Raw genomic sequence first — 26,545 nt, 5'->3', positions numbered from 1 at the left:
AAATGCTTCTACGTTGTCACTTTCGTAGCAGCCACTCCAAAAAGGTATACTAAGATCCAAACTACTTTATGGTAAAGTAGCAACATCGATCCTTACTCTCTGCTCCCCTTCACAAATTTCAAACATCAATTAACAAGGATCTTAAATTTAAACCTGTTTGATGAGAAAGGGCTGGGAAGACTAATGAAAGAGGAATAGGAAACAATCTTTTTATATAAAAGAGCCATCTGGTGAACCTAATCACTCTCATGTTGAATTACATTAAACAACTTAAGCACACACTTTAAAAATAACAATAACACATTACCTTAAGTTCTATGGTAAATGTCAGTACATCTGTCATGACTGCTGACAGGGAATGTTTATTCTGGTTAGCTCTTTGAGAAGTTAAAGTATATTACTAGCAAGCATAGATAAACAACTGAAGTATGATTACTCAACATTTGCCTATTATGTTCCATTGGATCCTGTGTGTTCAAAGGTATTGAACAGTGTTAGGGTAGGGGTGGAAGGCAAGGAGGAAAATGGCTAAAATGACACATAAAAATGTTCTAAACTGTTGGGAGTTAGTTCGTTTAAAAACAATCAATTCAGAGTTAAAGAGGTGGTAGGAACAGAGGATAAAACAACAGAAAATAAAGGATTAATAATGCCCTAATTCAAAATAAAATACATGAGCTAAACTAACTTATTAACAGAAAAAAATTTAGTGGTATTCTCCTCCATTTAGTTATGTCGAAGAAACCAATGGGGAGCAAGAGTTGGCCCAGTGGTATCTTAAATACGAAAAATATTTCTGAATATTTCAGTGATTAGAACCAAGAACTAGTGTCTATAGAGAATATGAGGAAAACCAAGAGTACTAGAAAACCACATGAAGATATTTCCAAGTATCAAATCAAAATCTAAATAGCCCTAAGTCATCTGTCTAATTACAGCCTGGATTGTCAATATAGAAGATTTCTGCAATCTAAATGAAGGAAGCCAGGATGAAAGTATATTAAGAAATTAATTATAACATAACTAATAAGTAGTAAACGATAATAGCAAAAAAAGAAAATGAGACCTCAATTAGAGTCTGAGTTTTAATGCTTTGCCCTTGCTTTAAATAGGTATCTCATTTACTATAATCTATTTTTAATGGATGAATTTCATATGAGTTTTGTTTGGTATAAGCAAATTGCTGGAATTAAATCAAGAGTTCTGGGGCGTCATTACCAATATCTAAAAAGACCTGGATTCACCTTAAAGAAGTTTATTCTTAGTTTTAAGTTTTTTTGACAGGAATCACTTGAGGAAAGCAAGGCTTGCAATACATGACAAGAAAGTTCATGACAGTTGGTGGCTCAACTTCAAACTGATAAAACGGCTCTAATAAATACCTAACGATACGCTCTTTTAAGGGTGGCAATGCAGTTACACATAAATGAAATCGAATAAAAAGTCAGGGAAAGATATTCAGTTTCATTAATTCTTTCAACAAATGTTCAATCAAGTATCTAGTATACACCAGGCATTAACAGTGATGTCTAACATGAGACAGGTCAAAATTTATACCTTACCTCACACAGGCATTTTGTCATCATCCTACGCCAGTCCAAGAGGAAGTGTAGCACATTACTAACTAGTAATGATTTTGTTGGCTACTCTGAATTGTAATTACAATTAGAGATAATACAAAGTGGAATTTCTCTGCATCTGAATGCATGTGTCAGTGTGTGTGCTGGAGGTAGGATGGGTGATTGGGGGGAATGGGGGAATGAGGTGAAACTAAGTAAAATTAACCTCACATAAAGTGATTCAAATATTATAGTATCCATTTCACTATAAGTGCTCCTGAACAATTTTGAAATCCCAATTAAATATTTAAATATATAGGGGCGCCTGGGTGGCTTAGTCGGTTAAGTGTCTGACTTCTGCTCAGGTCATGATCTCATGGTTCATAGGTTCGAGCCCCGTGTCAGGCTCTGTGCTGACAGCTAGCTCAGAGCCTGGAGCCTCTTTCAGATTCTGTATCTCCCTGCTCATGCTGTCTCTCTCTCAGAAATAAATAAAAAACATTATTTTTTTAAAATTTTAAATGTATAAAAAACGATTTTTACAAGTTTCAGCCTCTAATATTTAAGGCTAGAACAGAAATTAAAATATTTAATTTAGATAGAAGAGATTTTTAATTTTAATTTAAATGTCCTTAATTGTTTCTGACTAATACCATGGATTTTAAGAAAAATGTTTTAAAATCAAATTATATATATAATCCACATAACTTAGAAAGTAAAAAATAGGTACATGTATATTTCAAAACTAAATTCAGAGATTAACCTGAAATCTAAGACTTTTAGCTATTAAATAAAATTTTATACCACAATTACTCTTAACTAATTTAGTTTATAAAATCAGTAATTTCCAAAAAAGGTACCATGAAAGAGAAAAAGTAAAAGATTAATGAATTTCATCTTTTACTAAAGAAATTTAAATTCCACTTGCCAATTTCAGGGTAAGGTAAGAATACTGAGAGGCTGATTTGCAAAACTCAAACACAGTACCAAAGTAAACTAAAACTTAAGCTGAAGATTAGATCTTCTAAGAATTCTGCGCTTTAAACACAAAGTTCAGAAAATCCTAAAAATAAAGGGCTGAGTATCATAAGTGAGAAAAATACATAAAAGTGAGGCATTCTAAAAATCAAGGCTACAAGTTAAGCGCTCATTTGTTCTCATAAATAGCAAAAAAGGGAAATTAAAGTAAATATTTACAAAGAACTCAGATTAAGCATAACATATATATTTTAAACTCTGAAATAATAATAAAAAGAGGAGACTGGTATCCAGGAAACTTAGTTTAAATATTTTAAAAGGAAAGAGAAAAATGTAGTCCTGATAAATGGCATTTTCACTACATTTCTCATCAATCAACCTCATAATCCATCAAGCAGACAGACAGAAACCACCCAATCATTATTCAGTTGGTTATAGATGTGAAATGTTTTCTGTTTCTTTATTCCAGCACAAAACAGTAAGTGACAAGGGGTGGAGAGTAGATAATTTATCATATTCTTTTGTTTAAAAAATTTCCTTTCACAAACATACTAATAACATGTTTTATACATACACTAAATATGTTTTATACATATACTAAATAACATGTTTTACTATTACTAAATGGTAAGATGACTATGAATATTTTCATATTTTACTCTAGCTTAACAAAAGCAAATATTATAAATTTAGCATTAATGGGAAAATGTAATAAAATATTTAATAAATCTTAATATAGATGCTTGCACAAGCAAGAGCAACATACCAATCAAATTTTCTGCAAATTTTGGAAGTAAACCAACATAATATTTTAAGTTAACTATTATATGTTGTTACAAATTAAATACTTTAAGGGGCACGTTAACAACTGCCTACAGATACTAGAATTTTAAATTAACATTCTTTTGGGATTATGAACTTGAAGCCATACCCAAATTTTGCAGCAATGTCATACACTTGTTTTTCATGTTGAAGAACCTTCTCGCGGTCCCCCTCAAACAGTAATGTAGCAACAGTCAGCTGATTTGGATCAAATCCTTTAAACTACAACAACAAAAAATTATTACAGGTAAGTCTTTTCCTATGAAACAGTAAATTAAAAACATGTTACCCCTTCTAATATGGGCTCAAACATACCAACTCTTTAAAAATTGAGCTTTGAAACTTCACATGTCAATCAAAAAGAATGTTTAATATACCTCTTCAGGTTGTTATAACAAAACTACAGAAAGATACTTAATTTCAAAATATGCCAGTAGAAATGACATATTGGTATGGAATACAACAAATAACTTGTAAGAATTATAACTGCAATAAAGAATAAAAAAAAAAAAACCCACCCCAAAATGATAGAACACAATGAATTAGGAAGATACAGGATAGGGAAAAAGTAAAACCTAACAGCATTCTTATACACCAACAGTAACTTCTTAATAACATTTTGAAAGGAGATCTTACATATAAAATTAAAATATAAAGTATCTAAGAATAATCATAAAAGATATAATCTCATCAGGAAAACATGTCTGAAATGTTCTAGAATGCCCGAACTAAGTAAATAAACCTGTGAGTTCTTGCTCAAATTAATACACATGTTTATTCCAATTCTGATAGAAACCTTGATGGATTTCCTAAAATGGTGAAGAGTTTCTAAAATTTTTCTAGGTTGATAAATAGGTTAGTAATGGTGGCGAACAAGGAAAATTCTAAAAAATGAGAACTAGATTTATAGTAATTAAATCCATTAATTTTTTAAGAATAAAAACTCATTTTAAAAAATGTGATACCTTTTTAAAATTCAATTTATTTAAACTAAGAAACAAAACCAAAAACAGTTCACCTTCTTCTTCTACCCCTCCTCTCCTAAAAATAAAAAGTTTGCCTTCTCTTCCCCCTCATCCGGTCTCTGGCAATCACCAGTCTGTTCTCTGTATCTATGAACTTAGTTGTTTTTTTTAATACTTTTTCTCTAGATTTCACATATTAGAGATCATACAGTATTTGATACATTTAAATGAAGTCTACTTCTTGAGTAAGTATGTAAGAAGATGTCCTAGACATGGCAAACCAGTTGTAAGCAAAGTAAGGGAAGTTAATGGTGCTGTCACAACTGGTTAGCAACTGGGGGAATGGAAGGTGAAGATTAATTTAGATCTTTATCTCACACCATAAAATTGAAATAAATTCAAATAGTAACAAAGATAAAATATTTTAAATTCATACTTAAGAAAAAAAACAAGAGAGAGAAGAAATGGTCTCGATCATAGCTCTGGAGAAAGGAAGAGTTTTCTAAGCTTAGGAGTGATTAAACAGGGGTACCTGGGTGGCTCAGTCATGTAAGTGTCTGACTCTTGATTTCAACTCAAGTCATGGGATGAGACCTGCATCTAGCTCTTGCGCTGACAACCCAGACAACTGGGAGCCTGCTTGGGCTTCTGTCTCTGTCTTTCTTTGTCCCTCCCCCTCCCTCCCTGTGAGCTCGCGCTCTCTCAAAATAAACAAACATTAAAAAAGAGAAGTGAGTAAATAAATAATCACAGGAAAAAAATATAAAAATTTGAAACTTCTGCACCAAAAAGAAAAACTCTAATTAAAAAGGGAGCCACTTGGTGGCACCAGGGTGGCTCCGTAGGTTAAGTGTCCGACTTAGGCTCAAGGTCATGATCTCAGAGTTCATGAATTTGAGCCCTATGATGGACTCTGTCCGAGACAGCTCAGAGCCTGGAGCTTGCTTTGGATTCTTTGTCTCCCTCTCTCTCTCTGCCCCTCCCCAGCTTGTGCGTGCTCCTTCTCTCTCTCTCTCTCTCTCTCTCACACACACACACAAATAATAAATAAACATTAATTTTTTTAAAAAGGGAGTCACTTGAGTCAAAAAATTATTTACAACATTTATGATAAAGGCATCTAACAATTTCATTATTCAAAGGGTACACAGTGAAGCACCAAGAAAAATACCATGAAGCTGCAACCCCTGGCAAAATAATCATATTCAACCAAATCACACCAAAACGACACCTAGGAAATACAAGGAAATGAGGAGTCTCACTGGAGTTTCAAAGAGAAACATTAACTAAAATAAAGTACCACTTTCTTCCCTGGATTCAGTAAATTTAAAACTACAAAACAAAACTCCCATGTGCAATAGTAAGGTTGCAACAAAGAAACAGCACTGGTGTATCACAAGAGTTACTGTAAGCTGGTATAACCCTTTAGAAAAGGAATTCAGCAAAGACTAAAAAAAGAAAAAAATCCATACTCTAATTTCACAAAAGTGATCAATATCTACCATAAAAAAAATTCAAAGTATAAAAAATCTTACATGCACAAAACTGTTTAAAGTACTATTATTTTTAGAAACTTCAAATCTGGGGAAAAAATGAAAATTTCTGAAATTAAATAACAGATTTATTCAATAAAATATTTATTCCAACATGAAAACTAATTATTATGAAATGTACACAGCATCATGAAAAAACATAGGTACATATGAAGGGTGAGAAGGCAAGAAACAAAATCATAAACACTTAAAATTGTAGCATTTCATAAAAATTCTTACCTTTGTAATATAAAACTTTTTTAAGCCATCCAAAAATGATGTAAAAATAGAGGAAACCTGAGGTTTAAGAGCATGACCTAAGAAGAGAAAAGTTCATATTCTAAATTAACAGCAAATTCTGTTTTTCAGAAGATTAAGAGGCTAGTTTAATTTAATTTAGTATCCTAAAAAAAAAGTGAATGTTTCATGACTCTAATTTTTAAAATCTTCCTGTGGTTTATGTATAACATATTGGTACTAAGATTTACATCTTTCATCTTTATCTTTGAAAAGTCACAACTTTTTGTTTACAAAACCTCTCATTTATTTTTTAACTCAAATTACCAAATGTAATTAATACTACATATAGTTTAGGTTATCTTTCAATGGTGTAGTTTATACATAGTAAAATCACTTCATTAATTTTTATTTAAGAACACCCAATGGTGGAGGGTTTTACTTTTATTTTTTTAATTATGCAGAAACTATTCAGAACTATAACCAAATATGGAGTCAATGCCAAGTTTAAGGTTGTTTCTTAATTAATTCCTAATTCTTCCAGAATTCTTGGCATAAAACTAGTAACTGGTTTCTTAATCACACCCAGAGAGTTACAATTGCCAAAATAACATCAACAGTGTCTCGGAGTCTGTTAAATTAACATCTTTGCCTGCGGATTGAGCTTAATTGAGTGAAAGTCTTTTAATGTTTTCTCATTTTTTTCAGAGCAACTTCTTAACTCCTGTGACTGTTAGATTTAAGAGTCATATACATCTGGCTTTAGTGCTATAAGGCCAATTCAGAAAAATGGAGCATACCATTTATATAGAATTTTTATAAAGAATTTTAAAGTCTAATAAATCTGAAATTATCTCTATGTAAAAAGTTTATTTTTTAAACAAGCTTTTAAGATTTGGGGATTTTGCTTGTTTTAAAATATAGATTCAAAGATTGGTGCAAATAGCAAACAGATTTTTTTGGGGGTGAGAGGGTAGATTTCTAGGGGGAAAAACTATGATTTGTATATAGTCTTTTTTTCCTCCATTCTTTTTTTTTAAAGTTAGATTCTGAATCTGTAATACTTATTACATTTTTACTGATTACCATAGGAAATTGTGTGATATAAAAGACTAAGTAACATAAGTCTTAACCAGAGATTAAGAGTTAGATATCCATGCTATAACTGAACAAAACAAAAAACAAAACACAGTAAGGGCAGATTAGACAGAGATCAAGCCACCAATCTTTTTGTGTACCTGGATCACATGTAAGAGGTTAGCAAACATTTTTTTCTTTTACTGTAACCTGTCAAAAATGCTGCTCTAACATAATCAGTGTCTTAAAAGATACCATTTCTAGTAAATATAATGTTAGAAATAATATATCAAAATATTCACTTTCTGTCCCAAATGGAATTCATTCTACTTTAACAACTGGAAATACAGAAACATAAATGTATGAGTGTATAAGTTGTGTTCTTGCAACAAACTGAAATTATCTGTTCCTCATACAAGCTTTCGGATCCACACATCTTTACACAATGTATGAGGACTGAATGTTACTACACTGACGTGGACTAGTCCTTAAGAGTATATGTTCCTAACACACGGAAATTCATTTGGACTATTTCCATTAATACTAGTGGGACACAGTCACATATATCCCAAATACACAGTTGACATATTAGCTCTGAAGAATAATTATTATAAAAGTGATACTACCTTTAAGTGGGTCAAGCATTAGTATCAACCTAAGGGGATATTATTATCTTCTACTTATTCTTAAATTAACATTGTCTTTCCAATTAATTACATTTGAAATATATTCTGACTACTGTTTTATTTTTTTATAGTAAATGAAGGAACAAAATTTTCAGATTTGCTAAACAGCCTGATTAGCAAATTCTGTGTTGTTACAATGTTAATTTTAAAATTTTAAATTATTTCATAAATATCTATATTTCAAAGAAGTGATCTCAAACAGTGGTAAAAGTCTTAGGCCTTGGAGTCAGACAGATTTGGGTTCAACTCCTGCTCTACCACATATATCTGTGGGCTGAAATATCTAGCCTTTGAGTCATCTGTAAACTGAGAATATTGCTTTTAGGAACAGTTGTAAGGAGTGCTTGATAAATTTTGTGCTACTGACACTGTGCTTAGCACTATACTACGTGCTATTCAAGATTTATTCATCCTCCTTTGCTAAGTAGATGATTAAGTCGATCAGTATGTCAGTACCTGTCATATGACAGGTGCAGGAGATATAAAACTGAATAAAAAACATCCCCCAAATTTGAGAAAATTTAGTGTTTCAGAGGAAATCTACAGATCATTTCAAGATACTGAAAACATATTTCAATATAATGAATTAAGGGTTATGTCAGAGGTAGAGGTAGGAATGAAATTAAAAATATTAACATCTAATAATAAGGCTTGTGACTTGTTAACGAATATGGTACAAACACTGCCAATCAGCCATATGGCTGGTACAAAGTCCTGGATACCCCTTGCTGTGTTTAGCTGCTTGATCATGGAGCCATGGCAGGATGCATAGATGGAAAGGCTTCAACAGGTAGTGAGAAACCAAAACGGTTATAGAAAGTCAAGAGGCAGGACTGGATCTGTCTTTCCAAAGAATCACTTTGGCAGCCAAATAAAGGGTGGGTGGAAGGAGATAAGATACAGTCAAGACTAGAGAGGGTAGAGCCTACCTTAGAGCATGTTCCTAGATACAGCAATGAGAATGTGGAACAGGGATGAGAGATGGCCTGAAGGACCTTTTCTTTAAACCTTCATTTTAAATTGCTATATATCCCAATCATAAATAAATAAAATCTAGCCAAATTATAGTTAATTTTACAAAGGTGTTTATGACTAACATAATTCACTATAATAATAGCATTAAAATGGAAAACAGCATTATTAATCAGATACATGGTGCTCATAAGACCTAGATCTCTAAATGCAGGCCAAAACACAGAAGGCTTAATTTCCATTTGATTTAACTATTTAATTATTCAAAGGATACACTTATCTTAAACTTTTATCAGTAGCATAGTATTTTGAAAATAATTCTATTTGAAAATAATAGTATTTTGAAAATAATTTACTTAAAGGAATAAAAGCTATGACTTAGAAGAATCAAATTAAAAAAACATTTTTTTGTCTTTATTTTATTTTGAGAGATAGAGACAGAGAGCGAGCAGGGGAGGGGCAGAGAGAGAAGGAAACACAGAATCTGAAGCAGGCTCCAGGCTCTGAGCTGTCAGCACAGAACCCTACACGGGGCTCGAACCCACGGACTGTGAGATCATGACCTGAGCCTAAGTTGGACACTTAACCGACTGAGCCACCCAGGCACCCCAGAAGAATCAAATTTTAAAACTAACTCTTGATATATTATGAACATGACTTCCTTAAGTTTTTAAAAACAATTTTTTTAATGTTTGTTTATTTTTGAGAGAGACAGAGTGTAAGCGGGGGAGGAACAAATAGAGAGGCAGACACAGAATCCAAAGCAGGCTCCAGGCTCTGAGCTGTCAGCACAGAGGCCCTGGGGCTCAAACTCACAAGATGCGAGATCACAACCTGAGCTGAAGTCGGGACACTTAATCAACTGAGTCACCCAGGTGCCCCTGACTTCCTTAAGCTTCTATACTATATAATCTCTCTTCCCTAAATTAAAATCTAAACTACTCTTAGAAAGAAACAAAAGCCTGCCTATCTTAGCCATTAGTGTTTACTATTGAGCAATCATTCCTATAATTTCAGGGACTGTTCTGAAGATACTCAAATTCTATAAACTTAAGTCCCAAACTCAATTTCAGCATAAGGAAAAATACAGGAGCAATAAAACGAGAATTGAAAAGATGACAAACTGAGTCAGAAAGTTTAATACTTTAACAAAAAGGGGGAAAAAGAAATTGGTTACCTGCTACTCAATTCTCTACCTGAATGTTCCAATGGTACTTTAAAAACAACCCATTGTAGTATCTCTTTCCCCAAATCATCATCTCTTCTAGAGTGTTCATCAGTCCACCTAGTTAGGCTAATCAGAATCTTGGAGTTGCCCTCAACCCTTCTCTTTACTGAACCTTCCACATCTAGTTGGCAAACCGAGCTCTGGGAAATCTATGGCTTACTCTCTATCTCCATCGTTATTTTTTGATCAAGGCCCCCAAAATGTGCCTCTTGAATCATTTCCAATCCTCTTCCCCGCTTGCATCATTCTACTCCATCCTGCATAATGCTAGCAGAAGGGAGCATTCTCAGATATAAAGCTTACTTTATTACTCCCTCTACAAGAAACTCCTCTGCTGACAAGATAAAATCCAAATTGATCCTGGAAAGCCCTACTCCACCCACCCAGCTTCATCTTTTGTGACAACTCTTACCCACCCTCTATTTGAGCCACATTGAACTACTTAAAGTACAAAGATGCCACTGAGGTTTCACAATTCTTTATTTTTTTTTTTTTGCTGATAAATGAATAAATTTGGTAGGAGGGAAGAGGAAAACATCCCAAGCAAACTTCTATTCCCCTTAAGATTTAGCTTAAGCATTACCCTCTTTTAAGAAGCCTTTCCTGGGGGCTTCTGAGTGGCTCAGTCAGTTAAGCATCCAACTTCAGCTCAGGTCATGATCTCATGGTTTGTGAGTTCGAGCCCCATCTCAGGCTCTGTGTTGACAGCTCAGAGCCTGGAGCCTGTTTTGGATTCTGTGTCTCCTCTCTCTGCTCCTCTCCTACTTGCACTCTTTCTCTTTCTCTTAAAAAATAAACATTAAAAAAAAAAAAGAAAAAGAAAAGAAAAGCCTTTCCTGAATCTCCATACTGACATCCAGCAAAATCCAGCAGGCTCAACCATTCTTTGGTTTGCACTCAGGGTATCCAGTGTACTCTTCTCTCACAGCATCTAAAACAATCTTGCACTCATTCATTTCTGTAATTTTCTATCACCATTAGACTGAGGGCTTTCTGAAGGACAGGAACTATGACATTCATATTCCTAGCTCTGTATTCAGTACTCTTCCTGGCATGTAACAGCTGTTTCACAAATTTTGTGGCTTTATGAGCAGATTTTAAAATGACCATTCCTTACTTACCAAACTGAAACTGTTGGTTGTCCATGAGGCGAATAGATGCAGGAGCACATCTCTATTTTGAAAAGAAAAAAAATGTGATACAAATTTAATACTGTAAAGAATCTAGACAGATAGAATATAAATGTCATCTTTCTGTATGTGAGATCAAGAGCTTAGTTCCTAAGAATATATACAGTAAAAAATTCTTAACATTTTACGTAATTTTAAGATGACAAATAAAATATCAGTGACTTTTATAAAATACTTAGAGGAGAAATCTACATATATAATACATACACATATATGTTGCCAGATCTTTAATTTGTCAGCAACATCTTCTTAATGCCTAGCAAAAACCTATAGAAATACTGGGCCTTGAAGTGGATTATTTTAGGACAAAGTATAAATTTCAAAGACTAAAATCGACATTATGCCACTTGTGAATTATAATGTATCTTTAGATTCCTATACACTTTTAAAATGAAGGAGATGACAGTAGACTCTTTCTAAGCAAAAACACCTCAAAAAATTATCTGTGATGTCTTCATATATAACTCTAAGAACAGTTTTTTTCTTTTTATCTCTTTTCTTAATCCATTTTAAATAGAAAAACTATTAGTGTCCAGAATTCTAAAATCTTGCAAGGCATGAAAACAGCAACAAAACTCTGAAGGGTAGCATTATGTATCTAAAACTGTGCCAGTGTTAAGTTTAATGTAGTTACCATACCAAAAGCTGTAAGGAAAGAAAAATGAGAACAGATAGTCATATACATTTTTGTGATGCTGAAATACTAAAATACAAACACTAGCAAGATTTAAGTTAGCTACAGCTTTTCCATGGTATTAAAGTGAGTTACAATTTTATTTTCTATGCAAATTTTTAACATGGTTCAACTTCTACCAAGAGGTTGCTTTCAGATGACAAAATTTTGATTGTCATAAACTTTTTAAACATTTATCTTCTGCTTATAGCAGTTATAAATAAAATTTGTATCAATACAATATTGAAATTATGCAGATCATTCAAAAGAAAACATAATACATAACTGTGCATTATAACATTTTTGCTATTATTTACTTTTAATTAAACAAATACTTAATTTTATAAAACCACTCACAATACACATTTTATTTCACCCAGCAAAATGACTGGCTTCTTATTCTGAACACTATACATTTACCTTTGATACTAAAGGTAAGATTATTTAATCTATATCTTAAAAAGCCACTGCCAAATCTAAAGAAATAGTATTAGGTAATTTTATATACACACCATAACAATAACATATAGCCTTACTTTTATAGAATCTTGTGATGTCCAAGTTGTGTTCACATGTCTTATTTAATATAAGAAACAACCCCATTAGGGTAGCAGAACTGGTATTACCCCCATTTTTCAGATCAGGACTTAAGAACCAGAAGGTTAAAAGACTTGTCTGAGGTCACATGACTATTAAATAAACAAAAGTAGGACCAAGATATCCTGGCCACTGGATGAGGAATATTTCAAATACACCACAAAGCCTCCCAAAAAATCACTTAATACACACATACATATATCACACACATAACACAAAGAGCTTTACAGTCATATTTGAAACAAAAATTACATGAAAACTATTTGTTATACACTTATAAATAAAAAACTATATGTACATCCTGAGTAATTTCAAATCTTGGTATAAAGGTATCTATGTAATTAGGTTTTGCTTCTAAAAGCCAAACCAGTTTCCAAAATACTAAAGAAAAAATCAATCTTCCCAAAGGCTCTTATTAAAACAGGCATATCAACTTCTAATAAAACATATGAAGCCTAATTAGACCAAGTTTCTTTTCTGCATAAAATAAACAGAGTATCATATTACATTATATGTTTTGGCTTAAGCACACCAGTAACATATGAGAAAGAATTCAGAGCCCTTCTGTTATTTTTAGGGAAAAGAAAGAAACAAAACAACTTTTTTAAGATTTTATTTTTAAGTAGTCTCTACACCTAATGTCGAGCTCGAACTCACAATCCTGAGATCAAGAGTTGTACACTCTACCGACTGAGACAGCCAAGTGCCCACCCCCCACAAAAACAATTTTTATATTCATACTAAAGCTCATAAATTCCATCTCCTACTGTCACCTAGATACTACTACCCCTGTCCCTACAGCAAGTGTTAATTAGGGAAAACGATCAGCACAGAGACACATATATCAGTAAGTGGGGGGTGGCGGGGAGTATGTTTAGTACAATAAATTTGTAGTGGAAATCAATCTCTGAAACAACTAAAATACAATAAATATGCAGGCCTTGATAAAACCCTGATTTGAAAAAACTATCCACAAAATATATCTTGGGTTTAACTGAAATAATCTGTTTATAGAGTGAATATTGGATGTCATTAAAGAAATTACTGTTGATTTTCTTAGGACAATACTACTGTGGCTGTGAAGAAAAACTCCTTTATTTTAGGAGATGTATGTTTAAATACTTAAAGGTCAAGTGCCACGATGTCTGCAACCTAATTTTAAATGTCCCAGAAAACATACATAGAAACATATAAAACAAACAGGAGAAAGTCAATTGTTGAATAATCAAGATAAACATACAGATGATCACTATCCTGTTCTTTCAAAGTTTCTGTATGCTTAAAACTTTCAAATTAAAAAGTTGGAAAAATAAGTAAGGAAGCTTCAGGACACCTGGTACATATAACAACAAATATTCAACAATATTGAACATGATTTTAACTTGACAGCTGAGTATTATAAAGCTAAGTCAGTCATAGACTATTCCTCTTTATATTGAGGCAGAGTAGATGGGTACAGACTAACACTTACCAAAAAAGAATAAAAAGCTAAAGAAAGTTTATTGTATATAGATAATAAATATTAGTTTTTAATGCTGACTTTTTAAAACTTATCAAAATCAAACCAACAGCTTTGTTAAGTCCCATGTTTTAATAGTGTCATTTTTTTAAAAGTCAGTAAATGAGTGTTTTAGTTATCATCACAAGTAAATTCTCCTAAGTAAAGCAATCAAATTAAAAAACAGCATCTAGATTGCTTTATGATCCTCTGGCCACTGATTATAAATCACTATGCATATGCATCATTCAAAAACAAAGCAGAAAAATCTCTTAAAATTTTAGATGAAAACTTACCACTATAACTAATTATAAATTCCTATAATCAAAAGACCAAAATAATGTTACTATTCCTAAAAAACAACAACATTCAATCTGGGTAAGTATACCTATGATTTACACTACATTATGTTTCAATTGCTATAAAACTAATTTGAAAACCTAAAAATAGTTCCTTTAAAAGTTAAAGACACCACAAATTCTGAGAATTTGAGCTCTAAATTCACTTCCAGCGTACTCAATTATGCAAAGTGTATTCCATAGATGAGGAAAGGGGTAAAAGGGTTCTTAAGTTAAAGCGACCCCTGGTGGTATGGGACCAGAACTAACCTGAAAGAACAGTTTCACTAAGTAATTTTATTGGTAGGCTAGTAATAAACTCAGGGAATTTAAGGAACACTCAAACAAAAATTGCGTACTCAAACTGGAGTTGATGAAATTATTTATTTCTTTCCTACCATGATAAATGTATTTTTACTTGAATGTCTCATGTCATTTGACTTGTACCCAAGTATACTCTATATATAGTAAAGAGACTGAAAAGAGATAAGAAACTCATTATGGACCTTAAGGAAATATCAATTATCTTTGTTTTATCCAAGCAAAGAAGAAATAAATAACCACAATGACCTCAAAGCACTAATACAAGACTGACTAAGTCAAATTGCTGACAATTTCTTCCCTTTAATGATGCTACAACTAGGAACTTAATATATAAATCTGAAAAATAAAAACAGCCACTCTCATTAGTCTTATTCAATTCTGAGTACAATTTTCTGTACTAACTTAAAAAGTAACAGATTTCTAAATCCAATCATTTTCTCCAAAAAATAGTCCCTATAAGAAACTCATCAAAAGATTTTTGCAAAATCTGTTACTATGGAACTAATTCATTTCTTTCTTATCACAGAGAAAACCAGAACTTGCACTGCAGATCTGACACATTATTTGTGAAGGTATCTCTTAGTTTACTAGTTACTGGTGAAAGAAATTCGGTATTAACATATTTCAAATGTCATCAGGATTTCTACTATTTCAACTTCATAAAGATAAAATATAAAATATAAGCACTGAATGGTAGTCCTATATATCTGGTACCTTGTTTAACATCTTTGAATTGAAATGGCTTGTTTCTTCAGAAGTAAATCAAACATTCAGTGTAGACTCTAGAATGGCCCAAACTCCTGAGCCTTGACTCTATTTTGGAGATAGTCTAGTAATCGCCTACTATATCAGAACCAAAGCTCCAATACCAAACCCCTTGTTCCTAGCCATACAAAAATTTAAACATGTAATATTTATTTTGATATACAATATCTGTAGTGATTAATAGAAGAGAGGAACCGTATCTATTTAACTTATACAATATCCGAGATACTTTGTTCGATATAAAGTTAAGAACACACCATCTCACATATAAATAAAAAAATAAGTAAGTTTAAAAAAGGACATGTGCAGAGAATTCTGCTAAATGCAAATTTCTAGATATAAAAGCTTAAAATGTAGACAGATAATTGGTTCTTCCTCAGAGCTGGTACCACAGATAAAATCAGACAGTATTTAAGGCTGGTGGTATAACTGGTTAGTCCTACTGGAAGTGACATACTGGCTTACAGCTACGAGTCTACACTGCAAACAAGAGCATTCTTTAACAAGAGAATTATCTCTTGGTATTAAAGAATGAGACAATACATATTATTCAATAAACATTTCCCTCCATTTATGCTAAGGGAAGACCAATAGCAGCCAAACAGTCTCTGGTTCATCATTTCCATTTTTCACTTTGTAAAGGTATAATGACTTGTTCAGAGTAGCTCCTGCTTAAAAGCATGTCTTGTAACTGCCCTCAAGTTTAACACACTTTGCTGGGTAACAAAGTAAAGAATCTAATTAATCAAACTTTTGGCTAGGGGGTAGGTTATTTTCTCTGCCTCAGAGAGAGAAAAGCATCACACATGCACGCACGCACATACACAAAGATTGAAAATAACAATGCCATTTTCTACATGTCACAAATTATTTCCAAGAATTACTACTGAATATAGAGATTTAATTATTTTATAATATAATTGCTAAATCTAACTCCTTTTAATTTATTTCAATCCCTCCAGGATAAATCAAGACAGAAAATTAAGACAGAACAATTGAGAATTGAGATGTTAACAGTATGAGGTGTCAAATACGAACCAGGTATTTCTTTCCAAATTCTGGTCTAACCTCTCTAGAAACACACACACACACACACACACACACACCCTTTCAGTTTAAAATTGTTTAAAATAAAAATGATGGTAGGTAGAATGGACCATACCTTGCCAAAAGACAGGGAGAGAAAAGCTCCCTTTTCAGTCTTTAATTTCTACAAACCTAGTTCTGATACAGAGAGAGTTTTCAGAGGAATGCATCTGTGCTTCCTCTTAATGGAACACATGGTCCTCCCTCAATACTATAGGGCATAACTCTTCAGTTTTTACTGGGAAGGGAAAACCCCAGAATTCAAAAACTGCCCAGTTTGAGCTTTTTTCAACTCTTTTTCCCTTAAAACTTTATAAAGATATCATTATTATTTTTAAACAAACATTAAGAGAATAATAAAATATACCTTAAACTGATATTCTGATTAAAAAATACTACTTCCTCTCTCCTGAAAGGCTACAGTAGGAAATCTATTTTTTCAAAGTCTTAAAAATCACTTACTTGCCCATCTACTGAGTTAAGTTGAAGATTATACTGGACTGCCATTTATAAGACAGGATCACATTAATCTTCTACTAAATCTTCCTTTCTAGCTCCTCACAAGCAGAGGACAATCCTCTCACATGGACAAAGATTAGATGAGAGACCTTAGTCGAATTCTTCTGCTGTCAGTATAAAGTTGCTTAATTTATTTCTTTCAGTAAGAACAGTGATGAAAAAGAGCCCACTTTGCTTTTTGTAAACAATCATATATACTCCTTTCCAAAAGACACATATCCAAAATACAGTTTCCTATTTCAAAACCAACTTGAGTCTGAAAATACCATAAAATGAAAGTGCTATGAAATGACAGTGAGGAATTACAAGCAGCCAACTCATTATTCAATCAAGAATTTGGCACAATCATAAACTATGTACCATCTATTTTAACGGATCTTAATTCTCCTGCTATCAGCTGAAATTCCAAATTGCAAATTGAATGACTAGTACCAAAATCTGATCATTTTCTCAATTTTTCTGCCTGAGAATACTGTTACAAAGCAGGGTAGCACATGCCGTTCCATTCTTGACATAAGATCTGTACATTCTGTAAAGTAATATGTAAATGTCTCTAAGCCATAATACAAGCATTTACCCATTTCCAGGGAAGGTAAACATTAATGCTTATCTATCTGTGTAGAAGTAAAATATATATGTTCCCCAAACAGTGGAATATCTCCAAATCACAGTAACTATTCTTATCAATTGTTTCATTCATACAAGCAATATTTGAGAATAAAAATATTACCTATCTAGGCCTTTTAATCAGTTTGAAGTAAGGCAAACTTTCTAGTCAGATGGTATGTATGCCTTAAAAATTGTCTATGACTAAGTACACAGAACCAAATTATTAAAACTACAGATTAGAAAGAAACTTTCCTTTGACGTCTTTAACCACAGGGTGGCACTTTCTATCAACTATCACCTTTGTTTATTCTAAACTATACAACCAATACAGTTTTGTGCAATCAATTTAGATTATGGTCACTGGTGAATATCCAAAGAATTTCTTAAAATAAATGAAAGGGCAATTTTTTACTGACTTATGCAAGGATGAAGGAAAATGTCACCCTCTGCTCTTCATTAGCATAAGTAGTTCTCTGTTACTTTCTATCAGGGGCATATATTAAATTGTAACAAAAACTGCATCAGATTATAGCAACTATGTTTAAATCCAATATTTCCATTTTAATAAAATTATAAATTTAGGATTCTGATACATTTATACATCATTTGTCATTAATGAAACTGAAGATATATTTACATATTTGCAATGTGGAAAAGAGGAAAATACAAAATGTCTACCTCTCCTTCAAAGATCACATAACAACAGTTTTTAACAAGTCTACTAAATCTGTGTTTTACAGAGTAGAGATCTTGTGAAGGAGCAGATTTGGCCAACACAGACTGAATGCGACCTCATTAAAGATCTTTTGTTGAAAATATATACAAATCAGATAGTTTTATTTTTTTTAATATATAAAAAATAATTATTTTTAAGAATCCAATTTGGCATTCTTGCTTATTTTGCCATTAAAAATGGAGACAATAGCCAATTAAAAAGATGTCACATTCAAAACCTGAAAAAGAGAGATACTATGAACTATATATTTTATTAAAAAGCTTTTTTGAGGAGGGGAAATAATCAAGTTTGACAAAGACAGAAAGCAAATAAAAGTACTTAACACCAAGAATAAATTATAATACAAGGTGAAAGCACTTAAAAAATCATTAAGGAAAACTGAAATTGATAAGAAAATATAATCTAATAATGGATAATATTTGGTTAGTTTTGATTTTTAATTGGTAAACTTACAGTTATTTTCTAAACAAAGCAAAACAAAACAAAAACAAAGAACATGAAAACTGAGCTTTCCATTCTTCTAGGTTTTAACTCACAGGCAAAACCATAAGGCTGTGCAATTAGTTCTTTCATTCCTTGACACCTAGGCTATCCTAAATTTGAAATTATCTTCCTTTGCTTTTAAATATGGAAGGTTTTAGTGACAAGTATCAGAACATGCTTGAGCTTTACTACTCAGTGCTCAGATATCATGTCAGAATAACAAATATTATATACTACTGAAACTTGTTTCCACTTCTCCTTTATTCAGTAACCCTCCTTTTAAATAAAATACTTAATATTACATTATATAATGCATATTGATATTTAATATGTAATGTGTCACAATATATTACATATTCATAATTTACATATGTGCACATTAAATAATTAATATTTAGATATCACACCATCTCATTATTTTAGCAAACATAGCATGATACTTAACTATATATTCTAGCACCCTAACCATAACATAATATCATAGCCCCAAGGTTCTAGGAATTAGGAGCTCTTCTTATAAAAATTTCATCTATTAACATTTGCTTTTGCTTTACCACCACCAAAGTAACCTGCCACAAGTTCCAGAATGTTCATTCCGTGACTATACTTCTTTTTAAATTATTCCCCCACCCAGCAGAAGACAATCAAGATTAAGGAGCCCATGGCTAAGTCTTAACGTAGGAAGCAATTTAACTGATAAGTAATTGAAGCTATTTGGAAATTATAAAATTCATCCTTGTCAACTGTTAGATTAGGTGACCATATAGCTGAACTTCCTCCAAGTGGAAAACTAACAGAAAAAAATGAATGTCTCAGAAAGCAAACTGTAACATATGAAATAAAGAACACTAAAAATGGTAAATATGTGAGTAAATGTAAAAGAATTTTCCTTATTTTAAATTTCTGTGAAAAATTTACGTCTTAGAATGGTGGGATGATAAGTCTCTCAGCCACATTCCATTTCAGTACTTTAAAGAGTCCACAATGAACATGGAGTGTGGGCTGGATATCATTCCTTTGCCTCAGCATGTCCTCCTTTCACTCTGCTCCAGACCTGGAAGCTGGCCTCTATGGGTCAGGCTGGAAAGGTCCCTTGACTCAAGATTCTAAGTTGCATATAGCTGATGGGAAGTACTAAAAAATCCCAGGAGTTTGGAGAAACCAAGAAGAAACACGTTGGAGTATACTCCCTTGATTTCCTCCCTGCTGAGAAATGTTGAAATGAGAATTTTTCACAAACCACTTTAGTTCAAATAATGAACCAAATACCTAAAGAAATCCAAGAATTTCTATAGTGATACACAGAACACAGGAATAAAATTATTTGGAATTCTCGTCTTTTAAAAATCCTTGGTATCTTTTTTTTTTTTTAATAAGGGAACAGAAAGTGGGAATTCTTAACATACAGCTAAATATATTATGTTATGTTATATTATGTTAATTTATGCTATAGCTTAGGTAATATTATAAAACAAAACAGGGTCTAGTAGTAGCACATTCTAAGTATCGATAAAGTTTGATTACTTAGATTTAATTTCTATATTTTTGGATCACTGACATTCAGCCATTTATTTTAATTTCAACAAATGTCATAGTTTAAGAAAAAATATATATTACTTCAAATTAATCACAAACTATCTTACCTAAAAATAATTTAAGAAAACATAACATTCATTAAAAGCAGAGTCGTTCAAAGCCATTAACCCAAGTATATATCTTACCTTAGCTTAAAATCACACAGCACTCTTTAAACCAAGAAATAAAGAAATAGCAACTGCACTTACAGGGATAATTTTACATTACCTTTCCATACAGAACTGGGTAAAAACCACATATATAACACAACTAAATATGAAGAGTATATGTGACATACAAAATCAGTTACGCAGAATTTTTTAACTATAAATATATATGTGGGTGGGTTTTTGTTCTTTTTGTTTTTTTTACCTGTTTTGCAATTTCTCTTAAACAGGCTACTCCTTGTTCAAAATTAGGGAAAGCTACTGAGCCATACTTTTGGTATTCAGGGATTGGTCTGATTTTTATTGTAGCTTCTGTTATCACACCAAGAGTTCCTGAAAAAGAAGGGGAATAATCCAATATATCACATGCCATGCCAATTTTCTAAGTCATATTTAAATCTATTTTATCTATTTATTCTATAATTTATTCTATTCATATTTAAATCTATTTAATCTATTCTACGTGGGGAATAATGGCTACTCAAGTCTTTTTAGAAAAACAAACAAATTTTATAATTTCTGAAAAAAGGTTTTAGAGTACATTTTTCTTATGTTACATATAAATGCTTTAAGACATTTTTAAGGTAACTCTTCTTCAAGGTTATTTTTAAATCATTTAAAAAGCATTACAACCTATTAAAAGAAAAAATCTGAAAAACAACAGGTTTTTATATCTCATATACATTCAGACAAAAATATGTTTTGATATTTGTGTCTACTTTTACTGTGAGAACAATTTACTGGGGCAAAAAGAAACTTCTATGAGAATTCAAAATGATAGAAGTAATTAGAGGGACTATTATTATCAGCCTTTTTTCTTAAGAATTCATACAATGACAAACGTGTAACACTGAGATGCCCTTGTAAAACAGAAAAAAAAAAAACAGATATTTCAGAGACAACATAGTTTAAATATCTAGCACAAGAGAACCACTAGTGAAACAAATACTCTTTCCTTTATTACACAGAGGAGAGACAAATCAAAGAGGCAAATACCAAGTTAAATAAAACTATATTCCCGCCCTTCTTCTCCTCCTTGTTCCTCCGTCAAGTTCCTCCTAATCCTCCTATACGTGCAAACATATGATATTTGTCCTGGAAATGGTGGGGGAAAGGGAGAGAGGCAAACCATGAGAGACTCTTGAATGTGGACAAAAACTGAGGACTGATGGATGTGGGGGGGAGGGGAGGATGGGCATGGAGGAGGGCACTTTGGGGATGAGCACTGAGTGTTATGTAGAAACTAATTTGACAATAAACTATTTGTAAAAATAAATAAATAAATAAATAAATAAAACTATATTCTACATGATCTAAATAACTGCTAAAATATTTGAAGAGACATGGTAAAAAATGATTATATTCACAATATCAAGCTTTTCAAATCAGCAGTTTCTGGTGTACAAATGTTAGGAATTATTAACACTAGCAGTAAATTTTCTGAGAATCATGAAAAAAAGAATAAAGAGAGAAATCGTTGAACTGGAGAACTTAATGACAACACTAGAAATAAATAGTGTCACAAAAAACAAAACTTCCAATAAATTTATAATATACTCAAAATGTTGGTATAGAATACCGGATTGAAAACTATGAGTCCTTAAAAAGTAAATTACATTAGATCACAATATGTTGATCACATATACAAATGACTGCCAACTGAGATATCAAATATGATCCTATTATGACTTGTAATGTTACAAAAACTCTTCAAGTTTGGCCTGATAAGTGTCTGGATAAAAAGTAGATATATCTTGTAAACTTTAAAGATAACAAGTGACTAGACTTTGTCTTTTATTTTAGCATCTTTATTGAGATACAATTCATAGACCATAAAACTCACTCATTTAAAGTATAAAACTTAATAGTTTTCAGTATATTCACAGTTATATGGCAGATATCATTAAAATCTAAGTTTAGAACATCTTCCTTACTCCAAAAAAGAAACCCCATACCCATGAAACAGCCATTCTCCATCATCCCCCATCCCCACATACACACTTCAGCTCTAGGCAACCACTAATTTCTATAAATTTGCCTGTTTTAAACATTTCATATACATGGAATTTTACAATATGTGGTCTTTTGTGACTGGTTTCTTTCATTTAGATAATGTTTTCAAGGTTTATCCTTATTATAACATGTATTAATACTTAATTTTTTAAATGTTTGTTTATTTTGGAGAGAGAGAGAAACACAGAATTGAAGCAGGCTCCAAGCTCTGAGCTGTCAGAACACAGCCCAACGCAAGGCTCAAACTCACAAATGGTGAGATCAGACCTGAGCCAAAGTCAGCAGCTTTACCGACTGATACACCCAGGCGCCCTGGACTTCACTTCCTTTTAATTGTGAACTATTATTCCATTGTATACATAACTCATTTTGTTTATCCATTCATTAGTTGATGGACATTGGGTTTCTACATTTTTTTTTACTAGATTATCAGTGTAATATAAAATGATACCATTCAGGAATAGCTTAGATGAAAAAAAAAAAAGATGCATAGGAAAAGTATGATGGAAGGGGTTGCGTTTCCACGCCCTTTCCAGATGCACTATCCTCCCAGCACCAACATGTGTTCACAAATGTGGAAGCTCTCCAAAACCTGCATTTTAGTGATTTTTATGGAGCCTTCATCACAGAGGCATGACTGACTAAACCACTAATTCAGTCCCTCTCCCTTTCCTAGAGCTCCAAGTTCTATAGGTTTCCACATTTTGTCTGTTATAAATAATGCTACTGTGAATACATATACAAATCTACACACAAATTTTTGTGTGGATGTGTGTTTTCTCTGGAATATATACATGAAGACTTTTTAAATTTCAGAAAAAACCTTTGATCCTATTCGACATAACAACTCGGCCTTCAGCTACCTTTTCCTAAAGCTATATTCCAGGCACGTACCACCAAAAGGTGGGAGAAGGGGGAAAGAGGTTGGCTCACTTCTAGTACCCAACCTTAGCTGGTGGAGCGGAGGATCTACTTGGAGTGATGCACTAACACTGGGGTTAGTGCATCACTAGCACTAACAAGTGATCACCCTTGGCATGGCTTGTAAAGAGTTGGTATCTTGCCAGGAGAAGCAAGCCAATATGGTCTATTTTCCTTCTCTTCTCCCTAGCACTGAGCTACTAAAGCAGGGATGTCCTCAGAGAAAAGCATGCCATTGCTCTGCTCCCCCTCCTTCTTCATCTCCAGGGTTAAGGCTCAGAGACTTCAGAGTGGAGGGGGAAGGGGGGAAGGGAACCACAAGCGAAAAAAATAGCTCCTAATCTCTTTCCAAAGAAAATTACTTTGTTTGCAACAAAACATGGAGAAGTTCAAGCCTAAAACACTCTTAAAACAGTGGAAGATTTGTAAAAGGAACTGGGTAGACATAGGTTAAATTATTGGAAATGGAGGCAACACTGTAGACCAGTTAATTTGTACAGAAAAAGTGAGGAGGACCCAACCATGCTCAGAAAAGAATCTCAAACACTAATCTCAGGAACTATCCTTCTAAGGGATACTCTCTAAAATGGGTAAATTCTGGGGCGCCTGGCTGGCTTAGTCGGTTAAGCGTCCGACTTTCGCTTAGGTCATGATCTCACGGTTCGTGGGTTCGAGCCCCGCGTCGGGCTCTGTGCTGACTGCCAGCTCAGAGCCTGGAGCCTGTTTCAGTCTGTGACTCCCTCTTTCTCTGACCCTCCCCTGCTCACGTTGTCTCTCTCTCTCTCTCTCCTAGAAATAAATAAAAATATAAAAAAAATAAAATAAATAAAATGGGTAAATTCTATGGTATGTGAACTATTATTTCAATAAATCTATTTTAAAAATAACCACTATAACTTAATTAGTTCTCCAAATAAATTACAAATGAATCTTCAGAGTCATTTTCTTACATAAAGAACTAACCATCATACATTTTACAAATAGAAAAATTTTTAGAAATAGGTATCTTAAACTATAAAAAGAGGCTAAGAGAACTTCTAAACCTTTGCCAAAGAAGAGGCAAAAGGCTGACAGGTAAACTATTAATACTGTGCTGTTTCCTCATCCACCAGCACAGAATTATCTGTCACACCTGTTCTTTCTTACCAATACAAGTAGTATTAGTTTAATTTTTATTGTTACTAATCTTCCTATACTGACACCATCACTAAGCTTATTTGTAATTCTTTCAACTCTTTTCAACATGTTTTGGAAGCTTCTATATGTAGCCTTGGAACTAACATCTCATGTTAAAAGTCCTTTCTACAAATAAATTGAAATTTGACAGGCATGTACTCCTAAACACAGGAATCATCTCCTCTATTTAATCTGACCACAGATTTCAAAAACTTTAATTAATACTTGCTGAAATTCAAAAGTCACCAGATTGAAATTCATTAAGGAAAAGGTCAATAAAAGCCTTGACTGTAGGCAAGAAAACATCTATTTAAAACTAAGTTCCAAGTTCCCAGGTTTTTGTGAAATATTTCCTTAACATCTGACAAGTGAAGCCATTTAAAAATATTTCTTTGAATTACAGAATACAACCTAAATACAACCGAAATATAATCCAGAAAAAAAGCAGGGAACCATTTAAATGCCAGTCAATGAGGGTCTGATTAAATACATCAGTGTACATTCAAGAAGCTGTCAAAAAGAACAAAGTGGCTCTAAATATAATGATATGAGGGAGTCAGCTTTATAAAATGAAGTGTAAAGCAGAGTAGTAAACTCCTGTTTGTGTTTTTAAAACTGCATAAAATATACTGATATATAGAAGTAATTGATTACTCTGAACAAGGGAGATACTTGGAAGACAGGGATAGAAGGCAGATTTTCCCTTGTACATCCTTCAGTACCTTTTGAATTTTGTACATTTGTCCATATTTTAATTTTGTACATGTAATTACTTATTTAAAAGTTGACTTTAAAATACATATACCTTTACATTAGCAAACTTTCTTTAAAATTCTAATTCTACATAAAAATTCTAAGGTACCAGCGGAAAGTGACCATGCCTTAAACCTCTATATATCTGTACTGCCTCACATATAGAGCAGGCACTCTAAAGTAAAGTAGTAAAATCCACCATAAAATTATAAATTAGATTAAAAAAGATAAAAGTCAGTAAAATGAGACTTTGCATTACTGTAAGGTTAATGAAATGCCTAAGGTAGTCTCTGCAACTATCTAGCTATGAGTTCTATGGGCGTCTCACTGTGAAAGCAAAATCATCCAGGTCTCAAATGCAGTTTGACAGAGGGCAGCGTCCATTCAGATTTATATTCAAATTAGCCCATCACTAATTTAGATATATCTAAATTATATAATTATCTAAATTAGGTAATTTAGATATATCTAAATTTACTTCATCAAAAGGCTTGTTTCTGTTCTGTTTTATTGTATTTATTGATTCTTTCGCTTTGGGAGTATTATCAATGGAGTGATATGAAAGACACAGACTACTTATCACTTGATTATATGTACATTATGCCACTTTATACACTTTCATACTTTATATCTACTTGATATAATCACTTATAAATAACTCCATGGCAATATGACATGACAGAGGCTTACGTATCATTCACTTTTCTGTTTTATCCAAAATATGTTGCAATAAATTTAAGAATTTTGTTTTATAATTTTCTTTTTTTTTAATGTTTCACTTATTTCTAGGAGAGAGAGAGAGACAGCGTGAGCAGGGGAGGGTCAGAGAAAGAGGGAGTCACAGACTGAAGCAGGCTCCAGGCTCTGAGCTGGCAGTCAGCACAGAGCCCGACGCGGGGCTTGAACCCACGAACCGTGATATCATGCCCTAAGCAAAAGTCGGACGCTTAACTGACTAAGCCACCCAGGCGCCCCGACTTAGGGCTTTTTATAATGAGCAAGTGGGCAAGTGAGCAGTACAGAAGCAGAATGGACCGGTTATTGTAAAAAAAAAAAAAAAAAAAAG

At 32.8% G+C, this 26,545-nt stretch overlaps 1 protein-coding gene across 1 annotated transcript in view; it reads right to left on the bottom strand.

The window, feature by feature from the left end:
* AGPS (alkylglycerone phosphate synthase) overlaps positions 1–26,545 on the bottom strand; it is a 150,954-nt gene that overhangs the window by 34,585 nt on the left and 89,824 nt on the right. The window contains exons 11-14 of the mRNA XM_039220489.1: positions 20,822–20,949; positions 11,178–11,229; positions 6,097–6,173; positions 3,469–3,581 (exon numbers count right to left, since the gene is read on the bottom strand). Of these exons, the coding sequence (XP_039076420.1) occupies positions 3,469–3,581; positions 6,097–6,173; positions 11,178–11,229; positions 20,822–20,949 (370 nt within the window). The remainder of the gene's footprint in view (positions 1–3,468; positions 3,582–6,096; positions 6,174–11,177; positions 11,230–20,821; positions 20,950–26,545) is intronic.

This window comes from Hyaena hyaena, unplaced genomic scaffold (genome assembly GCF_003009895.1).
Source record: "Hyaena hyaena isolate Hyena2069 unplaced genomic scaffold, ASM300989v1 scaffold_901, whole genome shotgun sequence".
NCBI classification, from domain to species: Eukaryota; Metazoa; Chordata; class Mammalia; order Carnivora; family Hyaenidae; genus Hyaena; species Hyaena hyaena.
The sequence above is the reverse complement of the archived record's forward strand: the minus strand, read 5'-3'. Positions and strand labels throughout refer to the sequence as shown.